Source organism: Aotus nancymaae, unplaced genomic scaffold, assembly GCF_030222135.1.
Source record: "Aotus nancymaae isolate 86718 unplaced genomic scaffold, 86718_ANA_hifiasm-v0.15.2.pri h1tg000065l, whole genome shotgun sequence".
NCBI lineage: Eukaryota > Metazoa > Chordata > Mammalia > Primates > Aotidae > Aotus > Aotus nancymaae.
In genome coordinates, this window is record NW_026988480.1 from 10812327 (window position 1) to 10839205 (window position 26879).

At 42.1% G+C, this 26879-nt stretch overlaps 1 protein-coding gene across 9 annotated transcripts in view; it reads right to left on the reverse strand.

Annotated features, from left to right (window-relative positions):
• The window catches only part of HECW1 (HECT, C2 and WW domain containing E3 ubiquitin protein ligase 1), a 445591-nt gene that overhangs the window by 74891 nt on the left and 343821 nt on the right, over positions 1-26879 (reverse strand). For all 9 annotated transcript variants that reach the window (XM_064366737.1, XM_064366740.1, XM_064366742.1 and 6 more), the window contains 4 exons: positions 20860-20999; positions 18325-18446; positions 15449-15634; positions 5458-5592 (listed from right to left, as the gene is read on the reverse strand). In XM_064366737.1, the coding sequence (XP_064222807.1) occupies positions 5458-5592; positions 15449-15634; positions 18325-18446; positions 20860-20999 (583 nt within the window). The remainder of the gene's footprint in view (positions 1-5457; positions 5593-15448; positions 15635-18324; positions 18447-20859; positions 21000-26879) is intronic.

Sequence of the window (26879 nt, forward strand, 5' to 3'; positions counted from 1 at the left end):
ACTGCCTACAGGATTCAAACTGCCTAACATGCTGTACAGGTTTGTAGCCCAGGAGCCACAGGCTATACCGTACAGCCTAGGTGAGTAGTAGGCTGCACCATCTAGGTTTGTGTAAGTACGCTCTAGGATGTCCACAATGACAAGACTGCCTAACAACAGCATTTTCAGAGTGTATCCCTGCTGTTAAGTGATGTATGACTGTAATTAAAAAGTTTATTTTCAAAGTTGTCTGAATTTTACAAACTTCCAACCAAACCTGTGATTAAGTGCAGGTTACATTGAATCAAGAGGAAAACAACCAGTTTTAAGAAGCAATGCAGCAATTACTCTCCCCAAAGGCAAGCTTCCTGAATGAAGACTCCTTCATGTCACCAGAGCCAATGAAATGACTTCTGCCATCAAAGAAGCTCACTGCAAAGAATGACTAAGAGTGACTTCTGCTTTTAAAGTGAGAAGCAAGTTTCTTTTCCCTGTCAGACTTGCCCTTTCCTAAGGCAGTCACCATCAAGCTTTTTTTGGGTATGTACTTTCCAGAAATTCCCTATACCTAAGGATTTTCTAACCTGACCAAGGTGGCAAAAGAAATGAAAATTATGTGCTCTACTTATCCTTCCTTATTGATGTCAACATGTATTAGGAATTGCCGTGTAAACAAGGCAAATGTGTTAGCCTTTAGCAATTTCCTTGCTAAGATGGGATCCAGTATTCACAGCACTCCACTTATCTGTGACCTATTCAGGTTTCACATTCTGAGGGGAGATAAGGCCTGCTTGGCTGCTGCTTGAATATATTGCAGACAGATGTGCCTCCACATTAAAATGCAAGTCAAGGTGTCAAATAACGATCTTTTTATGTATAAATTCTATATTTGTAATAACTGCTTTCAGGAATCTGTCTGAAAATTTTGCAGGTGAGGAAGGACAATCCAAAAGATGTTTAACAATGTTTCTATTAATAATCTACCATTGGGATTTTAAGAAAAAAAGTTACCATTTAGGATTCTTAACATAGAAACTCATTTTAATTCTGTCCTTACATGCAATTTATAAAAAATCAACTGCTGAGTAACACTCAAGGCTTATGTAGGTGAACAGAAAATACCCACACTTGTAAGTTGTAGTCTAAGAAATATCTATAGCTTAATTTCTCATTGGCTGTGATATAGGACACAGAAAAATAATGGATTATGGAAGTAATCCATTGATGATTCCTGAGTCTCACATTTCCATCTGTTTAACTGTCATATCTAATCAGATATCTTGCTGCTTTCACACACATTATCAACTTGCCTAAAGACAAATGCCATCCTCCCCACCTGCCTTTCCTGCTCCTCTTAGCTCTGGGCTATTAATGGCTCTCTTAGTTATGCAGTGTTGGAGACTTGGAATCAAGCCCCACAGATTCTGAGAATCACAGAGCTGGAACCCACCTTAGTGATCACCACTCATTTGCAGATGAAGTCCCTGGCAGGGGAGGAATGAACAATGATTGATACCCAGCTCCTCTGTGGACATGCTGGAGCTGGAACGCCCATCTGCAGACTGAAGCCCCAGTGACTTTTTCTAACCCACTCCTTGACCTCCCTGAGGCTTCTCCCCATAAGCTGCCCTTTGTTTTTTCTCTTTGTCACTTCAACTCGGCCTCATCCCCTTCCATCTGACTGTGGCAGTGGTCTCCGGCAGGCCTCTCTCAAATCCCTCTTCTTGGCCTTCATGGTCTTCTATTAAAAATGTGAGTTTGTGACCAGGTGTGGTGGCTCACATCTGTAATCCCAGCACTTTCAGAAGCTGAGGCAGCCGGATCACTTGAGGTCAAGAGTTCGAGACCAGCCTGGACAACATGATGAAACCCCGTCTCAACTGAAAATACTAAAGATAGTGGGTGTGGTGGTACACGCCTGTAGTCCCAGCTACTCTGGAGGCTGAGGCAGGAGACTTGCTTGAACCCAGGAGGTGGAGGTTGCAGTGAGCCGAGATCTTGCCACTGCACTCCAGCCTGGGTGACAGAGTGAGAGTCTGTCTCAAAACAAACAAACAAAAAAAAGTTTGCACAGACGCTGTTAGGAATCTAGAGCCGTGGTCCTGAGCTCCCTGTGTGAAGTGAGCAAGATCTTGGTATTTCAGTTTACTGGACTGTAAAATAATGGTTCTTTACAGGGGTAATACTACCTTCTAGGGGTGGGTGGAAATGTTGGGGGGCTGTTCTGTTTTGTTTTGTCATAATTGCTAGGGAAATGCGGGCAATCCTGACATTTAATGAATGGGGTCAGGAAGAAAAGGGCCCGCAATAAAATGGGACGATTCCACATATCAGAGAATGGTCCTTTCCCAAATGTCAAGAGTTTTTCCCCATCTCTCAAAATGTGTTTTGGAGATGATTTCACCCTGAAACAATGGGTGACACCATTACTTTCCTCAGATTCATTCAGTGGTCCATTAAAAAGTTCCAACTCCTTCATGCAGCACCAAAGTTTTCTGAAAACCAAGGCACAGCAAGTGGGAACCTGCTGCTTGGCTCCGACTGAACTAGTCACTGTCTCTCTGTGAGCCTTTCTTAATCTGACCTCTGCACCTTTGCTTAGTGTTCTGTAAGGCTGCCCTTCCCCATCCTTTGTACCTAGCTACATTCTACCAGTTTTCAAGTTCTAGTCAGGTTCCTTATTTTATTATTTGTTTTGTTTTGTTTTATTGAGACAGAGTCTTGCACTGCTGCCTATGCTGGAGTGCAGTGGTGTGAACACATTTCACTTCGCCCCTACCTTTCAGGCTCAAGCCATCCTCCCACTTCAGCCTCCTGAGTAGCTGGGACAACAGGCACACACCACTGCGCCTAACTAATTTTTAAATTTTTTGTACAGAAAGGTGCTCACCATGATGCCCAGGCTGGTCTCAAACTCCTAGGCTCAAGCGATCCTCCCATCTCAGCTTCCAAAGTGTTTGCATGACAGGCATGAGTCACTGTGCTAGGCCAGGTACCTTATTTTAAAAGACACTTTTCCTTGGTTTCTTTTGAACTTCTGTGGCACTTATCCTAACATCTCTCTTGCCACTCAACCATATTCTGATTTCTCTTGTCACTTAACTCTGTATGTATTTTTGGCTTGGCTTCAAAAATGGAATACAAACTTCTCCAATTTGCATTCAAGTAGGGATTGGCAGGGATTGTCTCATACTTTGCATTCCATGGTGTTCATAGCAAGCCATGCATGGAATCAATGTTTGCTGAGCAAAATCACATCACAGCAAACACAGCCAACATTTCCCACCACCCACTCCCCTCTATTTTGATACCAGAGTCCCTCTATCTCCTTGTCCCTAGGCTGTGAGAGCTCTTGCAGTGGGAGGAACCATGTATTTATTTTCTTAGAGGCTGAGTCTTTGTTTTCTCTGGTGCGCTGCCTGTGGATCAGATACCCTCTGCCTCTCAGCTTCTCTCTGTTGTTTTTCTTGGTATCCCCTTGTGTTAGTCCAAAGTTACGAGAAGAGAGAGGATGGGCAGAGGGATGGGTGAGGTTTGGAAATGTGATGAACAGTCAGGGTGGACACATTAGGAAGCAGACAGATGGCTGGTGCACAGCAACACACTTTCATCGTATGTGTTAGAGTCTTCCAGCTAGTTCTCAACTGATGCAGATGGCACTTTGCCATACATGTTATGGCAAATGGTATTAATGATTTAAATAATATTAAATCAACTCTATTTGGGCTATTCAATCCCATCAAACACATGTTTTAAAACAGGTAATGCAAGTAGTGTCCATGGTTTCAGTCTTTTTTCAGTTGGAAAGATTTTTAAATATTTACACTTCAGATTAATTTCTTGTAATTGTAAGAGAGCTATATCTTTAGGGAATTCATCTTGTGCAACTCAAGTTTTCATTGACAGCGAATCTGTCTGCAGCACTCAGCTACTTTACATGTAGTTAGTTACCCTATGTTGATACTGAAATTGTCTCAATGAGATTAAAGAGCTTGGATGTTTTAAGTAAACTTAAATGGCATATTCAAGTCCATGAAGAATTTTGAATTTATTCCCTATAATCTGAAGACAATACACTTTATACTTTGTGAAGTGTTATAGGAATGCCACCAGGGAAGGAGAGACTATGCATGTTGAACTGGGAAGCAGGGGCATTGCTTTCTGCAGTCTGTGAACACGTCTGCATCTAGCCATTCCTGACACCCATGTAATGCTCAGGGATGTACAGTACTCCCTCTCTGCCTGGTCACATGCACTTTATGTATATGAAGAAAGAAAGATTTAGCATGCTTTTAGCAGTCTCCTGAAACAATGATACTTAAGACAACTCCATGGAAAAAAAATTCATTTTATCACACTGGCATTAAGCCATGAGTGCTGTTGGTTGGAAATAGTAATGTTTCTCAGAGTATATAGAGGACTTCTGAAAAAGTGGTAAATAACTGGTGCCTATACATCAACAGTAGGCTTTTCCCTTGAGACTTATGTCTGCTATCTGGAGGAGGTGGCTGCAGGGTGAATGTTACCTTCCCAGTTTCTCTGGAGAGAAACTCCTAGGCTTTCCCTGGAATGACTCACTGTGGAATACACGCACACGCACACGCACACACCCACACACTCCTACATATACATATATTCCTTTCCTTCCTGCACCACGTTTTTCATTTTTTAACTTTGTTATAATCCAATTCTAAAAGCTGTTTTATGGGAAATAGTTCTCAGAGGCCACATCTCTTGTGGTTTCTACAAAAACAAGACACAGAAACTTGGGAAATGTCAGTTAGGACATAAAAAGTTTGCTCATGATATCGTCGGGAACTGATCAGGAGGAAAAAAAGAGCTATGTTTTCAGTTTCGGCTCGAGAAAGAAGGACAGGAAGAGTAGAGGTTATGGAAACTAATTCAGAAAAGCAATGAAGTGATGCTTAGCCCTTCATGGCAGCCAGGAAGGACTACCATCTTCCCAATGAAAAAGAATATAAAACCAAGGAAGAGCACATGGTAGAGTGGGAATAGAGCATTCCTGTGGCCTGGTTAATTTCCCCTAGTTTCTAGTCCATGGATACGTTATTGAAGTATTTTCTAGGATGTTATGGAGAGGTAGAAGTTTGGTTGGTCATACACAACACAGCAGTTCCGTGTGGTCACACACGACAGGCCTCAGGAGGCACAGCTCCAGTCTTAAGTGTTGGGATCTCCTGACATTGCATTTTCAGTTTCCTTTCAACTAGACAGGTTTTTAGTAGTGGTGAGTGTGTGGGACTCTTAGCAAGGCAGAAGAGGTGACTGAAGACAGGTCTGGGGTGTTAAGTGGGTATCCCGGTTATCATTCTTCCACAGAGCAGGGTGCATATGGCTTAGCTCCTTCCAGCGCAGGCAACCCTAGATCCTGGCCACTAAGGAACTGTTCTGTCCCCATGGAAGAGGCAGAGACTGTGATCGGTGAACAGTGGGGGAGTGGGGTGTAGGGGGCGTTACCTCTCCAGCGCTGTAACTTCGGAGCCTCTGGAGGTGCTGTCGATGAGTCAGATGATTGGGAAGACGACCGTTCTGAAGAGGGATTCGGGGGTCAATGAAAGTGGTAGCTCGACTGTTGTGGTCCACAAAAAAAGACTGCAGACAGACCAGTGAAAAAAACACCGTGTGTGAGAATAGGCCAAAACGGAGTCAGTAATGTACAGGAGTGCAACAGGGCTCAGGCCTCAGGTTTATTTCTGCCCAGTCTCCCCTATTCCCCTACTTCCTTTTTAAATCTACTCCAAACTCATCTACCTAGTTCAGGCCTGCTAATAAGCAGGCCGGATAGCAGGAGGTGAGCTGCGACCCAGGGAGCACTACGACCTGAGCTCCACCTCCCTTGAGATCAGCGGCGGCATTAGATTCTCATAGGAGCGCAAACCCCATTGTGAACTGCGCATGTGTGGGATCTAGGTCGTGCACTCCTTATGAGACTCTAATGTCTGATGATCTGTCACCGTTTCTCATTACCCCCAGATGGCAGCATCTAGTCAAAGAAAAACCAGCTCAGGGTTCCCACTGATTGTACATTACAGTGAGCTGTAGGATTATTTCACTATATATTACAATGTAATAATAATACAAATAAAGTGCACGATCAATGTAACGTGCTTGAGTTATCCTAAAACTATCCCCTACCCTCCCATCTGTGGAAAAATTGTCTTCTACAAAACTGGTCCCTGGTGTCAAAAAGGATGGGGACCATTGATCTGGATGGAGGACAGGACACGGCCTGTTTGCTCAGTAGCTGAATGAAGCAGTATCATATCGTAGAGAAACACTCTACACTATTCGTGGAGTTCATAGGTAGTGACTATAATAATTTATTCAACATGGAAAGTAAGAGCAATAGAGCCTTTACTGAGTTAAGATAATACTAGTAATTAATAATTTGTAGAGTATTTTAATTACATTTAAGATAAACGCTTTTTTAAAATTATAGAATGTATATATTTTCACTGAGAAAAAACTTTAAAAAGATAAAAAGGTAGAAAGAGGATAAAAATCAACCCAAATATCAGTCTAAAGATAATAGCCAAAATATTTTGATTTTTTCTTACTCAGTTTTTTTTCTTTTCCATACATACAAATATATACATATTTTCTCCACATCAAGATCTATAATTTTGTTATAAGGTTTTTCACTTATTATTTTGTAAGTATTTCTCTAAGTTATTAAATATTTTTAATAGATAATTTTAATGACTATATAATATTGTTTGATGAAAGTATAACAATTAATTTTAGTACCCTTAATTGTTGGACATTTGACTTTTTTACTGTTTTAAAATAATGTTTCAATAAACACTCTTGAATATAAATCCTTGTGCCATGTTTGATTACTGTATATATTCCAATATATGGTAACATTGTTCTTTAAATTTAAAATTATCTCTCATAAAAGAGAAAGTTATTACCTTTTTTTCAACAAAACTCTGTACTATAAGACAATTTTTAAATTACTCTCTTTTCAATGAACAGTAACATTTGATGAAGTCATATCAGCTTCAAATGACCTCAGTCAATGCTAGTTTTAGATATTTTTAGATTTACCTGACAAAAGTAGTTAAAAAATTTTATACAGATTTAGAAATTATTCTTGGAAGGTTTGAGCTTATAATTTCGAGTATTGGATGTCATTGTAGACAAGCAGTTTAAAGAGCTTTATAAAAGTTCATACAGGAAGTGGTTTCATTATTGAGATAAAAATATACTGCCCAGGAAAAAGGCAAATAACAACACTCCTAATTTCATGCAAATCAATATTTGTGACTTGCTGTAAAATTTTCCAAAATAGCATCCCACATACATTGAAAAAAGAGCTGTATGTTCAATTGGAACTGAGGATGACATACCCTTGAAAAATTGGTAGGTGACCTCAAAAAATGACACTAGGATGTCAAAAATACATGTAAAGAAATGGAATAAGACTGAAATGGGAATGGGAAAAAATGAAACACGTCAACATGCATTTTAAACACACAAGTGTAAGCAAAACTAATAAATATTAAAAATAGACTTTTCATTATTCGAATACATGCTGAGATGTTTATAAATTAAATAGGTTCCTTATATTTGTGTATATGTGGCAATTGTTTGGTATACATTTCTAAAAGTTGAATTAATTACTTGGTTAAAAGAAAAATATTTATGATTATTGATCCATACCAATAAACTATCTTCGCAACTCTTGTCCAGATTAATCATGTTACCATTAGTTCATGAATCTTTCTTTTTATAATGCTCTCACAGATACTAATTTTGAAAGAACTCTTAGAAGTGTTAAATGGTAAATAATGGTGAATTACAATTTCCCAGGGAATTTACAAAAGAAAAACATGTTCTCATAGGCTGATTAGTCAGTTTGTTCCTTAGCGTATTGCCTGCAGTGTCTGTTCCCTTTTTTGTTGTTGTTGAGATGTTAAAGTTTTCTTATTTATTATACATGTGCTAAGTTATACATCTGCTTTCAAATTTGCTTTTGATTTTTGTTTGTTTTATATTCTAATACGCTGAATTTTTAATATTTCTATGTATTCAAATCTCTCAATCATTTCTCTCTAGAGGTCAGTTAAGTGTTTATTTTTCTAGCTTTAGTTTTGGTGAGTTAATCGTTATCACTAAATCTTCTACCTTTCTGAAACATATTTTGGTATGATGTGAAGTTGTAGTTTGACATTTTTCTCAGAGAGCCCATTTTTCCAAGTCATTCATTTCCTATTGTTTTATTATAAACAAATTTCTTATAAATACTACTGTCTGTTTCATGATATTTTACTTGTTCCAATGGTCTGAGGCTTTTCACTGGGACTGCACTATTTCAATTATTAATGTCTGTAGGGCAAGTTTCCTCCTTCTTTTCCAAGATTTTCTTATGTATTCTTGTCTGTGTTCATTTTTCCAGAGGAACTAATATTAATTTTATTAAGTTCCAAAAATAGTTCTATTGGGATTTTGTTTAGAATCACTTTGAGACTGCAAATTATTTTGGAGATAATTCATTCCTATGATAGTTGGTGTAACCATTTCCCATTTCTGAACATGTATACTAAAGAATTTTTTTCTTAGTACAGTTTCATAGTTGTTTTACTGAAAGATGCATATTTCTGGGTAAGATCATTTACAGGTATTTAATACTGTCTGTTGCTATTCTGAGTGCATCTTTTCCTATGTTTTATAACCCTTCATTGCTGGTACTCAGGAAAGTTATTATTTATGTATTTAGTTTTTGTCAGCTCATCATATTAAATGGTTCCATATAATAAACTACTCTTTTAAGTATATCCTCTTTGATTTTTAATTGCAAATAATGTTTCCTTCTTTAGGAGGGCTCTTTTGTTTTTACCGCCTTTCTGGTAATATTGGTGAGTACTTCTAGAACAACATTAAATAAGAAGTAGTAGTTGCAATCTTTTCTTATTCTTGATTTTTAAGGGAAAACTATTAGGCCCAATTGTACAATAAGATGTTCATTGTTTCAAGGGAGGCTTTATTAGGTCATGAAAACATATTTACATTCTTAGTTTACCAAGAGTACTTTTTGTTTTTAAAATATAAATGTGTATTCATTACACCTGTAATGTCAGCACTTTGGAGGGGCCAAATCAGGTGGATCACTTGAGCTTGGGAGTTTGAGACTAGCCTGGGCAACATGGTGAAAACCTGTCTCTACCAAAAGAAACATGAAAATATACCAAAAAAGTCAGTCTTAGTGGTGTGCACCTGTGGTCCCAGCTACTTGGGAGACTGAGGTGGAAAGATTGCTGGAGGACAGGAAGTCGAGGTTGCAGTGAGCTGTGATCATGCCACTGCACTACAGCCTGGGTGACACAGTGAGACCCAGTCTCAATAAATAAATAAATAAATATTTAATTTTCATCAAGTAATTTAAAAATTCTTTTTTTTTTTTTAAGACGGAGTTTCGCTCGTTACCCAGGCTGGAGTGCAATGGCACGATCTCGGCTCACCACAACCTCTGCCTCCTGGGTTCAGGCAATTCTCCCACCTCAGCCTCCTGAGTAGCTGGGATTACAGGCACGCACCACCATGTCCAGCTAATTTTTTGTATTTTTAGTAGAGACGGGGTTCCACCATGTTGACCAAGATGGTCTCGATCTCTTGACCTTGTGATCCACCTGCCTCGGACTCCCAAGGTGCTGGGATTATAGGCGTGAGCCACCGCGCCTGACCAGTAAACTCTATTTCTAATAAAAGAATTAATTTGTTTCATTCACATAAAGTTATCTTATTTAAATCCTAAATTATTTTGTCTATTTAATCTGTCAAACTGATGGGTATAAAACACATTTTCCTACCATGACTGTATTTTTTCATCTCCTTCCATTTCTCCTTGATTTTTTAAATTTAATATGTTATTATTTGGCTCATAAGGTGCATGATGATTATATCTTTAATTTTTGCCATTGATTAATATATTTCTTTGACCCCATTTAAGGATTACGATTGGAATTCTCCTTTGTATCATATTAATACACCACCACTGGTTTTTTTGTTATTGTCTTCACACTATATTAATATTTATTCTTTTATTTCTAAACTTTCTAAACCACCTCTTAGGTATGTCTTTTTGTAAACTGGATCTGTTTGTTACCAAAGCTGAAAGTGTTTTCCTTTTGGTACATAAGTTCATCATGTTTCCACCTTTTGCCGTAACTGTTATGCTTGGCTTTACTATTGTTACCTTACTTTTATTATTTCCATCTTATTTGCAATTTTTTGTGTGTTTTGTCATACAAACTCTATTTTGTTTGATTTTATCTTTTGAAGGGCTTTGGAAAAGAAAAATTCTGTTTTAAATGGTACAAACAGTTGCCTTTTAAGCTTGTTAAATTACTATATTTAGTCTTTGTTTGTAAAATTATCCAGTTTTACTCCCTTGAGCCCAACTAGTAACTCAGCATAACTTTCCTTCCCCTGCTTATGTTCCCTCTTCTCACTTTTAAAAATTCCAGTCTGGTGATATTGATCCAGACTGTTATTATACAACTATTCCATTTGTATTATACAACTTTTCCATATTTTATTTAGGCTTTTCCAATATGTTTTAAAGCATTCTAAGAACAATTACTTTTATTTATATTTATATATTTGATTGATTTAATTGCTCTGTGGATTTCTCTAGTCCTTTTTATACTATCATTTTCTCACTGTTAATGTTGTGCTTTGATTTGTTACTGAGCCATCTGGAGAATGGCTTTTGGTGTTACATCAGTGTCTTAGTCTGTTCGTGTTTCTCTACGGGAATACCTGAGACCGGGACATTTATAAAGCAGAAAAGTTTATTGGGTTCATGATCCTACTGGTTGGAAGACTGAGTGTCTGGTGAAAGCCTCAGGCTGCTTCCTTCCACTCATGGTGGAGGGTGAAGGGGAGCATGTGCAGAGATTCCATGGTGAGAGAGGAAGCCAGAGAGAGCGGGGGTAGGGGGTGGGTGCCAGGTTTGTTTTAACAACTAGCTCTTGAGAGAACTAATAAGGTGAGAACTCACTGATTACTGCAAGGATAGCACCAGTCCTTCACGAGGGATCTAGACCCAAGCACCTTCCACTAGGCCCACTCCAACACTGCCACAGTAGAGATTAAATTCCAGCGAGAGATTTGAAGGGGTCAAACAAACCATATTAACTATCAAACTATAATAATCAAGATGGGGACAAGAGTAGGGTAAGCTCTGATTTTGCACATGAGGTTGTTTTTCTGTCTTCACCCATGAATGGCAATCACTGTCTGTATTCAGGACTATTGGGCTACAATCTTTTCTCATCAATATCTTGGAGTCATTGCTCTGTGGATTTCTCTACTTTCATTTTTTGGATGGGAAGTTTGAAGCTTTCATTTTTTGGATGGGAAGTTTGAAGCTTGTCTGATTTTTATTCTTTTTTTTTTTTTTTTTGAGACAGAGTCTCTCTCTGTCACCCAGTCTGGAGTGCAGTGGTATGATCTTGGCTCACTGCAACCTCCAACTCCCAGGTTCCAGTGATTCTCCTGCCTCAGCCTCCTGAGCAGCTGGGACTACAGGCACCCACCACCACGCCCAGCTAATTTTTGTATTTTAAGTAGAGACGGCGTTTCACCATATTGGCCAGGATGGTCTCGATCTCCTGACCTTGTGATCCACCCGCCTCAGCCTCCCAAAGTGCTGGGATTACAGGCATGAGCCACCATGCCCGGCCTAATTTTTATTCTTTTGTAGGTAACTTTTATATTATCATGGCTGCATGTTGATAAGATTTTTTAAAGAATTTCAATTTAAAGATATTCCAGTACATGTGTAGATATATAATGTATTTCAATTACCTTTACTGTAATTTAGTGAGCCCAATTAATCTGCACACCTAAATAATTTATTTTAGATCAGCAAAGTTTTAATTTTAATATTTAATATTTATTTAATATAATCAATATTAATATTTAATTTTTCCTGCTGTACCTAGTATTCTGGTTTCTTTCCTCAAGTTACTGTATAAGTCATTGGTGCAACAGAGATTTATTGAGTGCCAACTATCTATCAGACACTATTCTTGGCCCTTGATGTTATATTAATGAGCAAAACAAAGATTTCTGTTCTCAAAAAGCTTAAAATCCTGTCATAAGAAACAGACAATAAGCAATAAACCTAATAAATGTGTAAGTGACATGGGGGAGCACATGACCTAGGGGTCGGGGAAGGCTGTGGTATTAACTTGGATGGTTAGGGTAGGCATAATAGAAAAGATAAGTTTTTTCCTTTTTCAGTTTTTGCATTTTTTTTTCTTTTTCCTGTTTTTTCTTTTTACTTTCTCTGCCACTGGTTGAAATCTGGTCCCTTCCTTCTGTTTTAGGGACTGTTTCCATGTTCATATGCCATATCAGTGATGAGATTTCAATAGCATCAGTGCTGCTCTGTTTTATCCCTATGCTATTATTACCTTTTGCTTTTCCCTGCAATCTTAAAACAGCTATTTTCAGACTACTTTCTTATGTCTGTTTCCTCTCAGCTTGTTTTCTGTTTGTGGCTTCTTCCTCTTGGTTAATAACAGAAGTCATGTGCCTCTGTACCATTTCATGGTTGATGAATAGAGGTCTTTTAAACAGTTCTTTCTATTTTCCAAAGAAAATTATACTTTCTGAGAAAAAATATACTTTTCGAAAAAAAGACATGCTTTTTGTCAGACCAAGATTCTGTTTCCTTTCTGCATTAGTGTCTCTTCCTTGGCCCCTTCTCATTTTATTTATTCATTCCTCAGCAGAGGCCACCTTGGTCTCATGTCTGCCACAAGATAGGACCCACGGGGCCCACTGCCCTACCTCTCTGATGGTGACTGTCCCTCAGCTCAGACTGGGAATGAGGTGTGAGGCACACATGCAATCTCTATTAAATTGGGCAGAAGGCTCTGTCCTCTTTTTTCAGACTCTGAAGACGGCAGATGAGTCAGAGGCCAGTGTGTTTACTGCCCCGGTCCTTCTGAAGCAGCAGAGCTCTGAGCCCCTGACCTCTGTCCCCTTTGTAGAGTTGACCATGCATTCAAAGACACCAAACAGTTCTGCCTGACCTTCTACTTCCTACCATGGTGCATAATAAAAGCAAAGATTGCCCTCTTTGAATGTGTAGATAAAGCAAGAAGCAGATTGGCCGGGGTGAGGGTCACGGACCTGCTCTGGCAGGTGACCAGGGTGGCTTTTGCATAGTGAGCTATGGTCACCTCATTTTTTAGTGAGCTGTATTCCTAATTTTCGGTTTCCTGTGCAGCATATCCTATCCAAGTTAGAGGGTGAAGCCTGTAAGACACAGTCCAAACATGTTTTTCTCAATCTATTCCCATCATCAATGGGCTTTGGCAATGAGATATTCTTTTATTTCTCCCACTTACCAATCTTGATCTTGGATTATTTTGGGGGCCATTAAGAGAAAGAATGGTAGATACTATGATCTGTCATGATATTATCAAGCATTCCTTCATTAACTTAGTAACTTATTTATCTGATTGTAAAATCATGAAAGCAACGTAGGCATTACTATTGCTATTTAAAGGCTCAGAAAGGTAAAGTGACTTACATAGGGTCATGTATTTAGACTGAGATGGACTGGTCCATGTATTTTTCCCACTATCCTCCTTTGTTCCTCTCTGGCCACCATACGGATTGTGATAATACATTTCAAGTCTAAGGCTACTTTCCCCAGCAATTCACCACATGGTATGCCTCTTAGACATTCTGCCACTATGAGTGTGTATGTATGTGTTCAATTAATAAGAAATTGGTAAGACCATTTTTGTGTGTGTGCATGTGTGTAGGCACACAGCTAGTTTTTGTCATAACTGAAAGTAGAATACATATCTACTCATTTCAAATTCAGATTTTTTCTTGCTCATGTATGGTATCTTCTTGCTAAAGAGAATGAGGGGGAAGAGCTCTTGCCAGAAATTTCCTCATGTGCATTCCCAAATGGAATGAAACTCTCAGAATGCATCTTAGCCTCTGTGCTTCCCTGCTGGTGTGATCACCAGGAGATGTCACAACATCTGCGTGTGTACCATGGAGAACCAGGGCTTATGGCATTGGGAAGCCTCCCTGTCATCCCACTGGGCTCCCTGTCATCCCTAACCTGGTGCAAAAGCTGCAGTCATGGAAATCTAAGGCTCAGCAAGCTGTTCACATTGGTGTGTGCTGTTTGCATGATGAACATGGTGGTGTCCTATTGGCATCCTGGTTAAGCAATAAATGTAAACATGGCTACCCATACCCAGCTCTGATAAGCCTCTCCTTTACTTTCAGTTCTGGCTCAGGCTTCATTTCCCACCCTAATACACATCATCAAGTCCCCACATACAAATCATTGTCACTCTTCCAACAGAGGCCAGGTCCAGTCAGTGAGAAAGTCCCAGGGAACAGATCCTGGTTACAGTGGCTTTCTACTACACAAGGCATTCTCTTTCCCCTAATTCATCCCTGGTTACAGAGGAGCTGGTCCTAGAGATTCATTTTATGAATGGACTTGTAAGGAGTCCCCCATTCTTTCCCCACACACTCCAGAGAGTCCATGTTCTGAGGCACACTAGGGGTTTGTAGGAGAGAAACTCATGGCTTTGAGGGGACACTGGTGCCCCACCAGCTCCCTTTGGGGAAAGTGGCTTTGCAGGTTCACATTCACAGAGGAAAGGACATGTCGCAGACATAACTGCAGGCAAAGCTCCTGGTTCCTTGGACCATAAAAGAGGGAGTGATTCTCTCTGGTAAATTTCATTGAAGGTTACACAGGTTCAGTTCTAGTAAATTACTTGGCCTGTCCTTTGAATACATCGAGATAGCTGATGAAGATTAGGAAAAAACCTTGCTTTCAGACTCAGCTGGTCTTCTAAAGCATGGCAGGGTTTGGGCTAAGGTTACAAAGAAGCAAAACGTAATCCAAGAAGATCACGTGGGTCCAGCACATCCCACCCTGCTTGTTAGGCTGTTTTAACTTAAGGTGTATTAGGGAAGTCACAACAAATAATCTAACAATGTACTGCATTTAACCAATGAGTTTATGCCCCAAGAGTTAGCTGTCTAAGGAGGCAAACAACAGAAAGGTCATTAGACATAATCTGGTTCCATGTTCCAAACCTAAACTTAAAAAGACGTAGACAGTGGTTCTTAACCAGGTGTGACTTTGCTCCCCCGGCGACACAGCAATGTCACTGTGGTTGGCATCTAGTGGCGTGAGGGATAGGAATGCTGCTAATGTCCCGTAAAGCACAGGGTATTCCCCTGGCCTGGCCCCCTTCTCCCCACAGTAGCACTGAGGTTGAGAAACCCAGATGTGGATGGTTATCACCCCCCTTTCCTGCTGGCGGTTGATAGCGCATCTCCCGGACACAACTCCTCCCCACACCCTCCTCCTCACGTCCTCACTAGTCTTCTCTTTGGGGAAGGAGGCTGTTCGATGAAAGCTCCGCACGTGGGTCACACTCACCTTTCCCTGCTGGTCCGTTTTGATCTCCCAGCCCCGGGGCAGTTCCAGCCGAGTGTCTGCGAACATGTTGATGAAATTCACCAAGTCCCGGTTGTGCTGGTAGCGTTCAAAATTGCGAGCATCCCGCCGGACTTTCAGAATCATGTGCTTTAAGCAGGTGCTACTGGTGAAGACTCGGTAGGCACTCTGAGATGGGTCAGGGCAGATGGGGTAGGTAGTGGGGAATTAGGGAAAACACAGAGCAAGCACACTGTGAGCGCCCTAACACTGATAAGTGTGAATGTGACACAGTGATTTATTGTGAACATGAGGTGGAGGCCTCAGAAAATGAGCTCTTGCTCAAGAAGTAAATACCCAGGAATTTGAGACCAGCTTGGGCAAGACAGTAAGACTCCATCTCTACAAAAAATTTAAAAAATTAGCTGGGCATGGTGGCGTATGCTGGTGGTCCCAGCTACTTGGGAGGCTGAGGTGAGAGGATCACCTGAGTCCGAGAATAGAGGCTGCAGTGAGCTATGATTGTGCTGTTGCATTCCAGCCTGGGCAACAGAGCAAGGCCCTGTCTCAAAAAACAAAAAACAAAAAAAAAAAAAAAAAGAAAAAGAAGTAAATGTGCATTGAAACACACCCCCTTGGCTCACATGGACCTATCTGTGACACCCATTCCACCTGAGTGCTGGGCAGCTCGGGACACGGCCCACCTCTCTGTGTGACTCCACACGGTCTTCCCACTGTCTCAGCCATGACTGGTTCTCCTTGGCCTCCCTCTACCTGCCTGAGCCTCAGTCCTCTCTCTCCTCCACAGTCCCTTCTCTGACTGCTGAGGTCTGCCTTTGGTCCTCCTACCTGTCTAAAAGGGGGAGCATTAATTTAGAGCCCCTGGATTGAAGGCTGGACATGAGAGGTCTGTCATTTTTTTTTTAACAATATGTAAAAACGTGTGTGTGTGTGTGTGTGTGTGTGTGTGTGTGTGTGTAGGTGTTTGGGGAAGGGAAGAGATGAAGAAAGAAATGACAATGTGATGGTACACAGGACTGGTGTGTGTGGGGGAGGGCGGGGGGTTGAAAGGACAGACTGTGTATAGGCAGGGGGTTGGGCCAGTGGCTCCCGCTGGCCCAGGGCCACCTGCACAAGGGCTGGGGCATGGCCATGTGCCATGCGCATTTTCCCTGTGGCTCCCACTGCACCTCTGGGGAGTTGCTTGGAATCCAGCCACTGGGAATCCCACAGGCTTCTCAGAAATAACCTGTTAAAAACTGATTCCCGCCTCTGCAGCCACACCCTCCATCACCCAGTCAAACTCCAGCTCCAGCTTAGTGGGGTCATTGCCTCACCCAGGCGCCCAAAGCAGAAACTACGCTGTCTTTCTAGAGTCCTCATCCTGCACCCCTCCGTGATCACAATGGACCCAGGCGCTGATGAGTCCATGAGAAATATCCCTGAATGTAGCCATTCCTTGCCACGCTCCCGCCCCTTCCTTAGGTCAGAGCCAGATCATCTCTCAGTCAGTGGTTGAATCAGCCTGTATCTTAACCACCTCAGCTCAGCCTCTCCCCAATACTCTGCCAGAGAAAATGCATCATCAACGCCCCTGGTCAGGTAGCCTCAGTGTTACTGTTGGTTCCTGTGACCTGCTGTAGTACAGCCAGGCTCCTGTGCACAACTTACCAGGTGTTCTGCTGCCCAATCTCCAGCCTTTCCTCCCCTCTCCCTCCTACCAGTCACCCACACTCACCACCCTGGAGTTATTTCCCAGGCCTCCTCATGGGTGCATCCTTTTTTCTTATTCTAGAGTCTCGCTCTGTCTCTCCGGCTAGAGTGCAATGGCGTGATTTTGGCTCACTTCAATCTCCTTCTCCCGGGTTCAAGTGATTCTCCTGCCTCAGCTTCCCAAATAGCTATGATTACAGGCATGTGCCACCATGCCTAGCTTATTTTTTGTATTTTTAGTAGAGACAGGGTTTCACCGTGTTAGCCAGGATAGTCTCAATCTCCTGACCTCATGATCTGCCCGCCTCGGCCTCCCAAAATGCTGGGATTACGGGAGTCAGTCCCAACACCCGGCACGGGCACATCCTTTCTACAGATGTCCCTCTGCCTGGACCTCTTCCTGTCCACTTTCGACCTCCAGGACTCAATTCAGCTGCCTCTGCAGGAATGTTCCCTGGCACCCCCAGAGCATTCTGTCCTCCCTCGGTTCACCTGGTTCTGTCACATTGAGCTGATCTTTTTCATGTCATTGCTCCATAAAATGGAAGCCCCTACTGTTTGGATGTCACCCTAATCTGTCTTTGTGACTCCAGCACCTAGATCTGAGCCTGAACTGCAGAAAATGTTTGTTGAATGGAAAAATTAGTGAATATAGTGATAACATGACATTGCTTTCTTGAAAATACAAAAAAATGCAATGAAAAAACTATATAGGTAAAATCAAATCAAATTTAACTTCAGCATGATATTTGAAAAACCGTATCAAAAAGAAACCTTGTTGTTTACCTAGAACAACTCTGCTTTAAAATTTCCTCAGTGAAAATGATTTTATAAAATGATTAGGCTGAAGGAAATCTGGCCACTTCATAATCTTGCTCCGTTCTAAAGTTTTAATAACAATGAAAACAGGTTTGTTTCCAAAGCACTTTCACTGACATTAACACATTTGAGCCTAACAAAAACCCACAGAGGCAACAGCATTTCCAAATCCAGCCTTTTTCTTTTTTGGGAGACTCACAGACAGTCAAAAGAGTGGACTGAGCTGTCTTTGTTTTTTGTTGCTTATGTTAAAAGTCTAGCCTTTTAGATCTATCAGATGACTTTACAAAGCTGTGTTTTGGGTCTTGCCGAGCCAGGCTGCCCGCTCCGCGTTTCAAGGCACTCACATAATTGGCGTGCAGCACAGTGAAGAACTCCGGGTTGGTGATGAACTTGACCGCTGGGGACTGCAGCAGCAAAGTGATTTTTTGCGAGTTCACCGGAGAAAGTGACCCTTCTCTTCTTAGATCTGCAAAAAGTGAAGGAAAGCAACAGAACACATTGGGAAAAGGGCAATTCAACCTCTGCACTTCCCTCCTGACGGCAGCGACACACATGCCTTCACCTGCACAGCAGACTGTTGGATTTACGCCAAGTGCCATTACTTTATGTATGTCAGTTAAGAATCATCACTTCCTAGTAGTGTTTCTATATAACTTCAATAAGGCTCAAGTCTTCTAACATCTCTCCCCTTTTATCACAATGATTTTTCTTCCTATCTCCTTCTCTCCCTCCCTTTTTTTCCTTCCTTCCTTCCCTCCCTCCTTTTTTCTTTTGCTCATTCATTCATTCGTTCATACTTTCTTTCCTTCCTTCCTCTCTCTTTCTTGAGACAGGGTCTTACTCTGTCACCCAGGCTGGAGTGCAGCCAGGCGATCACAGCTCACTGCAGCCTTGACCTCCTGGGCTCAAGCCATCCTCCCATATACTCAGCCTCCTAAGTAGCTGGGACTATAGGCGTGCACCACCACACCTGCCTATTTTTTCTTATTTCCTTTACAAGTTGCAAACCACAGCTGTGATAGATTGTTTGCAGAAAGGACCACAGTTCCTCTCTTCCTTATATCCACACCCAGTTGCATTGGGACTTCGCTGCTCTTCCCCTTGGTGAATTGGGGGCTGGCCTTGTGCCTTGTTTCAACCAATAGGACATGTCAGAAGTGACATTGGTCAGTTCTGCATCAGGGTTTCAAGAGACCTGTGTCTCCACTCTCTGGTATTCCTGCCGCCGCCATGAGAACAAGCTTGGGTGAGCCTGCTGCAAGATGAGAAGCCACAGGGCCATGGGAACAGTGACAAGCCACCCTACTGGCAACCATCTCAAGTCAGCCCATGGCCGACTCCACAGCTGACCCAAGACAGACAGGTGATCCCAGCAGCATCCCAAGGAGCCATCCAGCTGAGCTCTGCTCAAATCGCCAACCTGTACAACTGTGGGGTAGATGCATGGTTTTGAGTTTCAGTCACTAATTGTGGGATTTTTTTTAATACAGTAAATGCCAACTGATTTAATATCAAACTCAGAAATGAATTTTCTGTTGCTTTTCCCTCGTTTTTCTAATTACTTAGCTATTGTACCATATCTCTTTCAGAAGGTTGAACAAAGAAATTAATAACAGGCCAGGTGCAGTGTCTCATGCCTGTAATCCTAGCACTTTGTGAGGCTGAGGCCGGAGGATCGCATGAGGCCAGGAATTTGAGACCAGCCTGGGTAACATAGCAAGACTCTGTCTCTACGAAAAATGAAAAAATTAGCCAGGCATGGTGGTAGATGCCTGAGGTCCCAGCTACTCAGGAGGCTGAGTTGGGAGGACTGCCTGAGCCCAGGAGTTTGAAGCTGCAGTGAGTTATGATCGCACCATAATAATGCATTCCAGCCTGGGTGGCGATGAGAGACTCTGTTTTCAAAAATAAAATAAAATAAATAATAATAGAAAAACCTAAACTAGTCAGTTTAGTTAGCATATCTGGTAAAATGAATAACAGAAAGGGGGAAATTAAAATTGGTAGTGGAATTGTGGACGTGCATTTTTAAAAATCACATGAAAATGTCCAATATTCTGCATTGTCATAGACGGCTGAGACCTGGCAGGATTGGAATCCCAGTGCTGCCTGCCCAGATGGTTCTCTAAGCCTTCTTTTGGCAAATAAATCTGGCATCATTTACCCAATTTGAAAAGAAAGTGGATTAATAGAATGTCACTGTGATAGTCTCATCTCATTACAGGTTAAAAAAAAAAGTGGAAGCCAATCTTATGCCTTTTGATTATCCTTGTCTGAGTTCCACTCAGGTAAATTCAAAGAAATGAAAACCAGGCAAACCAGGCCCCAGGTGAATGCCTAGTGTAGTCGGTAAAAATTCCCTCCTGTGGCATGCTGGGAAACCTCTTCTCCCAGGGTCCTCTCTTGGGAGAACCGAATTTTATTTTACGTGCAAACAAGTGATTATTGCTAGTGTTGTCACAGAGCTCCTTTAAAATAGATGGTGAAGTTTTATTGCATGTTTTATTTATAAGTGGAAAAATCCTCAGGATACCAACAAATACATTTACTTAAGCCACTGACAAAGCTGCCTTGCTTCACAAGCACGATAGCAAACTCAGCTCCATCCCCAGAATTCATTTGTTTTCCTGTCTCCAGATCCCCATGCCAGGGTGATGGTGTTTCCTTCACCATGATCCCTTCTCCTGTTTCCTGGTGGGAAGTTCGTTCTGACTGCTTTCCCTTGTGGGCACCAGGCACGCCTCTCTCCTCCACCCTGGCCCTCTACTCTCTTCACTCTGGGCACATTGTTCCCCAAGAGGCAGGGTGAGTGGCTTGCAGTCCTCTGTCATACAGCCCCTGGAAGCCATCACAGGTTGTGGGGACCCCTCCTCCAATACCTAAGCTGGACTGGGAAGATTCGGCTTCTGAGTCACTCCCTCCACCTCCGCCTCCTCCTGCTGGGGCTTGCTCACAGCTTTGGCTGCTAGAATCGTCTTCGGGCCTCTCTGTTGCAATGGTTCGCTGAATATTTTGATACCTTTGCATTAGAAAATGGAAAGACAAGAGTTAACTTTGGTTTGCTTGTTGGGGTCCAATACTCTGAATCAGGTAATTGGAGAAATGTGTAAAGAAGTGTCTTGAATGTCAGGAAAGAAATGCTTAAAATTCCCACAAGGTAGCCAGAGCAATTAGCAAGACAAGTGTCTCTAAGATGATACAAGTTCTTTTTGTTTTATAAGCTATGATGATTTTCAATATGGTGACTTTTAAAAAATCAATACAAATAATAATTAATCATGCAAAACAGCCTGTGCCCTGCATTAAACAAAATCAGACTAAGTCTAAAATAAGGGTATGGGAAGTAAATTAAAATGCTACAACTAAGATATCAAATTACCTCAACATTATTGTAATGAGTCTACAAACTGTAATGAGTCTACTCACTTACTTTTATTTGATATATAATTGATACGATGGGGCAAAGGTTGTGGAAATATTATACCTAATAGCATTCTGGCAAATAAATAAATGTTTTCTGCTTATTCAAAGGCTTATTTTATTTTTCTTCCCAAGTTGGGGATTTAGTCATTCGGCCAGCCAGCTAGCCACCTTGCTAAGTACTAAATATTTCCTAAGCCTCCCAATATGTGTAGGCTCTGTGTTGGACTTTCAGATCGAAGAGAGGATTAGAATATGACATTGCCCTTTAAACACACACAGTCCAGATGTAACAAAAGGGGAATGGGGATGGAAGCCATAACTCCAGCCAGGTGAAAGGCTGTCGTAGACAGGCAAGAGGTGTGTGGGACACAGACGAGGAGACTCCCAAGGTTTGTAAATTGTAAAGCTGGAGTATGAGTTTGTTGGGGAGCTTGTTGGGAAAAAATATTTCAGAAGAGAAACAACATGTGCAAAAGCAGGCCACTCTTGGGGAGCTCTGAGAAGCCTGGCAGTGGCATCAGGTCATGTGAGCGCCGGGCAGGGCCAGGAAGACCAGTGGAGAGAGAGGAGGGACCCCAGAGGCTGCCCTGCAGCAGGTTGGGTGTTATTCTGTAGGCCACAGGTTCCCTAACCTGAGCTGCGCAGAATCACTCACAGGACTTAAAACACAGACTCCCAGCCCCACCCCCAGAATCTCTGATTCAGCAGGTTTGGAGTAGGGCCCAAAAATGTGCATTTCTTTTCTCTTTTTCTTTTTTTTTTTTAAGAATGTACATTTCTGATGAGCTCCCAGGTGATCCTGATGCTGCTGGCCCAGGGATCAACCTTGAGAATGAACCATTGCTCCTGGTGATAGGTGGCTGCTAAAAAAACAGGAAGGGCCAGATGTACACGGAGATTGATCACCCAGTGTCAGAGTGGAGAATGCATTGGAGGAGAGGAGTCTGGAGCTGTGGAGAGCAGCTGGGGGCTCCTGCAACAGCCTAGGCTGGAGACTTTCCTGGAAACTTTTTGTCTCCAGGAAAGCAATGAGTGGGTGGAGGAAGGGGATGAAGAGGAGGAGGAGGATGAGAGACCAGGTAGCAGGGAATAGCCAATCTCCAAGCGCAATCCCAGGTGGGAACGTGCGGGGATGCTTGCTGCACAGATGAGGCTCCACTGTGGCAGGATTTCTGTAGACCAGTGCCCCGCTCTTTCCTTGACCTTACAGAGGAAAGTTTTCTCACCGTAGTTTTCAGGCCATTTGCAAGAGCATCAGCTGAGTGATTGTTAAAATTACAGAAACTGAAGCAAATAAAAACCTGCATTTCTAAAGAGTTCTTTAGGAAGTATTATTTATATCTATGTTTGAGAACTACTGGCCTAAGGGCTTCCTTTCAGTTTTGTTTTATCTGGAGAGACCCCCACTCACTTCTGACACCTTTCAGAAGCCACCTTTGCCTGTAGTGGTTACTGCAAGGCATTTCCTGAGCAGGCCTCGTAGAGCAAAATGTGGAAGGGGGCGATGAGCTGAGCAGTGGTGGAATTATAGAGAGAAATATTTGTGATAATTCACCACCCCGTATATCTGTGCTGAGAGGTTGTGAAGAGGTGATGGATGGTCAAGGATGGCCCTCTGCGATCTTCTCCCTGCTGGGGATTCAGGGGACTTAGGGTACGCAGCTGTGGCAGGAGAGCAGGGGGTGCCAGTGAGAAGCTGCCCAAGCCTGTGACCTTGACCAAGGCGGGGAATGGGGCCTGCCAAAGCTAAGGCAGCTGCTACTGGGAGGATTCCCTGAATGCCTTATGGCAGACTGCGTTTCTCAAAATGGCTCAAAGATATTTTTAGACCCACATGCTCTTCCAGAACTGTATCCCTCTCCTTTAAAAGATAGAATCCATGTCCCCTTCAACTACCTTGACTAATAGAGTTAGGAACACTTTGTGATGGAACTTGGCAGCCATGCTCTGAGGCAGCCCAGGCGACATGGAAAGTCTCTGTGCAGGTGTCCTGGCTGAGAGGCCCAGCCAACAGCCAGCATCAAGATCCTCATATGCGAGTCTCCAGGCCCGGTCACACTCTGACTGCAACCAGGGGATATCCCTGGAGAGAACTGCCTAGTTGGGCCCAGTCAAACCAGAACCATGAGAAATAATGGTAAGAAGAAATGCTTGGGGTTGTTTTATGCCACTACATTTGATGTGGTTTTACTTAGCAATAGATGCCTGGAATAGGGCTTACAGAAATGTCAAGTTGTAGCCTCTCCTTTCATTCCCAATGTGCAGTGACCACAGCAGAGCATTATGAGTAAATCTGATCTTATTTGATGAAGATAATGTCAGCAATGTCATGACCTACTTCACATGTCCTCAGCTGGACCTTGGTTATCTCAGGCCTTTCTGAGTCAACAGCCTCAAATCCTGCATTCAACCCCACGTCTGACCTCTGCTGAAGCACAGAGGCAGTTTGGGGAAGCAGTTTGGCTTGAGGAGGGTCTCAGTCTCACAGGGCAGGACTGCAGCCTCAGAGGCTCCCCAGCTTTAAACAGGAGAGAGAGGCAGCTCTCTTCTATTTCATTAGGAATTTTCCATCAAAGTCCCCCTCCATTTTTTTGTAGCAAAATATTAAAAATTTATAGTATATAAAAGGCTCATGAAAATTAGCTAGAAAGTCAGCTGAAATACATAATTTGAAAATGGGCACACACACACCGCCCCCCCACCACACACACCCACCCCAAACCAGGAAAAAAGAAAAAGCCCTCCAAAATCAAGCAAAACCAACGAGCTAACTAAATAACCTCACCCCTCTTCAAAAGCCCAAGAACAGACATTTCACATGGGAGAAACTATCGTTATTAAAGAAAAGCTTATGGAAAACAAGTTGACCCTTGCTCCAGCAAGTGAAATGTAAGTGGCATCAAAATACCAGGAGCACCTCTTAAATCAACAAAAACGAACCAAAAGATGAGATGGAAGTGAAGTTGTAGCTGTTGGCGGAGTAAACCCCTAGAATCACAATGTCTAATGTAGAAAGTTAAGCATTGATACCAAATTCCAAATCCACATTTATCTCCCTTGGCCTACTCTTTTGGGAATAGAATTCTAAGGAAGCCCTCCACTACAAGGCAATCTTAATATTTAGCAGGCCCTTGTGACAAAAACAGTGACAAAAGCAAGAAGCAAAACATTCAACAATAAGAAATTAGGTTAACTAAACTTCAGTCATTCAGTGGAATACTATACAAGCAATTACATGTTAATCTGAAGACTCTGCAGCAATATTAAATGCTTAGAGTTTTGTAAATGAAAGAAGAATATGAAACTAACTATATATCACCATTGTAACCATGTAAGGATTATGCATGCATATGGAAATTGAAGATGGCTACATGTTTTAAAAAAGCTAACTTGTCTGAGTGTAGTGGCTCACGTCTGTAATCCCAGCACTGTGGGAGGTTAAGGCAGGTAGATCACCTGAGGCCAGTAGTTTGAGACCTGCATAGCCAACAAGGTGAGACCCTGTCTCTACTAAAAATGCAAAAATTAGCCAGACGCGGTGGCATGTGCCTGTAGTCCCAACTCCTTGGGAGGCTGAGGCAGGAGAATTGCTTGAACCCAGGAGGCGGAGGTTGCAGTGAGCTGAGATTGCATCACTGAACTCCAGCAGGTGACTGAGTCAGAGTTCATCTCAAAAAAAAAAAAAAAAAAAAAAAGCTAAATAATCCTTGGGGTAGATTGTAGTCACTTTTTTCTATTTAAAACTTCTATTTCCCTTAAATTATCATAATTCTATACAAATAATTTAAAAAATCAAACTTTAGTTGATTATTTAAAATAAAAATACATATTTGTATTTTCTGCTTTTCAGTAAATATTTGTGAAAGCAGAATTAATTAACTCTGGACATTCTGAAAGTATAGGAATTAACTCAGGAAACAATCTTGTACTGAGTCCTATTAAACTTCTGGCACCACACTAGGCGCTGGGGGCAGAAAGGGGTAGAAAGAAGAGTAGGCTCTGGCACAGAAGCAGGCATATTCCGGAGGCTATAGGGGAGGAAGTCCATGGCTCTGTGTAGGGGATGCTGGGATGGTGTTCCAGGGCACATGACATTGAGTCAGTCCTGTAGAACGAGATGTGTTTCAGGTGGGAAGCAGGCAGTGAGCCGCTTTCCCGCAGTGGGAGCGTGTGGTCAAGCCATGAAGGCCTGGAAGAGTGCGCCGCGTCTGGGGATTGGCCGAGTTGACTCATGGCCACTGCGACCTACCACACAAGCTTACACATTGCTGTTGTGTCCTCTGCACTTCCCAATGTCTGTCTCCTTGCACAAACACATTTGATTTTCAATCATTTGGTTAGGCTCAAGGAAAACTCCTTGAAACACTGAGTAATACTTCCACGTGGCTGTGAGCCAGTAAGCATCGTAAATTTCTCCAGATAACTGTGGGTTATCAAAAAAATGGCCTTGTATGTGGCCGCATGTGAGATGGATAGAAGACTGGAAGTGTACTTTCTGGGGCTGCCTGTTATCATGCCAAATCACAAAAAAATTTAAATACTTGAAAGCAATAGATTAAGATAAGTATGGAAAAGCTTGGATACTTATCTGAAGGTTATCTGATCTTCCCTAGGTACACTTTTTCACTAGAAATAAGTACCTTCTCAAAGTGCTAAATTCCTTTTCTTTTATCTGTCCAGATGGATGTAGCAAATGCAACTTCCTATTCGGCAAAGTCCAGCTGCCTCTCCCAGCATGTTCACCTCCACTGGAGGGCACAGGAATTTACATATCAAAGGCTACAAAACTTATTTGGAGACCTGGTTCAGGACGGATTTGGCCTAATTTTTGTATTATGCAAGCTGATCACCCCGATAAACTTCATGGATGGTTATGCCATAGGTCAAGGTGCTTCCTTCTGCTTCAGATTCATTGTCTTGCTTTGGTTGGTGTTCAAAACAGCACCTTGTATAAATACAGCCTGATGATGCCTTCCCCTGTTTCTCAGCCTGCTAAACAATTGCAGCTTATCAGTTTTGGCAAGACAGACCTAGGGGCTAACTTCTGTCTACGGAATCACAACAGGATCTCTATGTAAAATGAGCTTACTGTGTCTTTTACATTTTCAGTTACACGGGTCCTGTTGCAATCACCATGAAGGGACCCTCCTGTGGATTTGCGGTCCATTCGGGTTATCAGGAGTTCTTCCCTGTAACATGCTTTGTTGGGTTGGGAATGATTGTAAAGGGTGCTGCCAACACAAGCCTTTTATGGTTCTCGTTAATGACTTAAACACTCAGCTGCTGATGGGGAAAGCTGGAAAGCAAATGTCTTCCAAATGCTCAGGCAATGAAAGAATGTTCTAGTGATTTTCACCTAAAGCATGCTCCTCTGTGTACAATAGTAGCCAGAAGTTCATTTTTTTTTGTTTCCATGTTTTGTTTTGTTTTGAGATGAAGTCTTACTCTGTCACCCAGGCTGAAGTGCAGCAGTGCA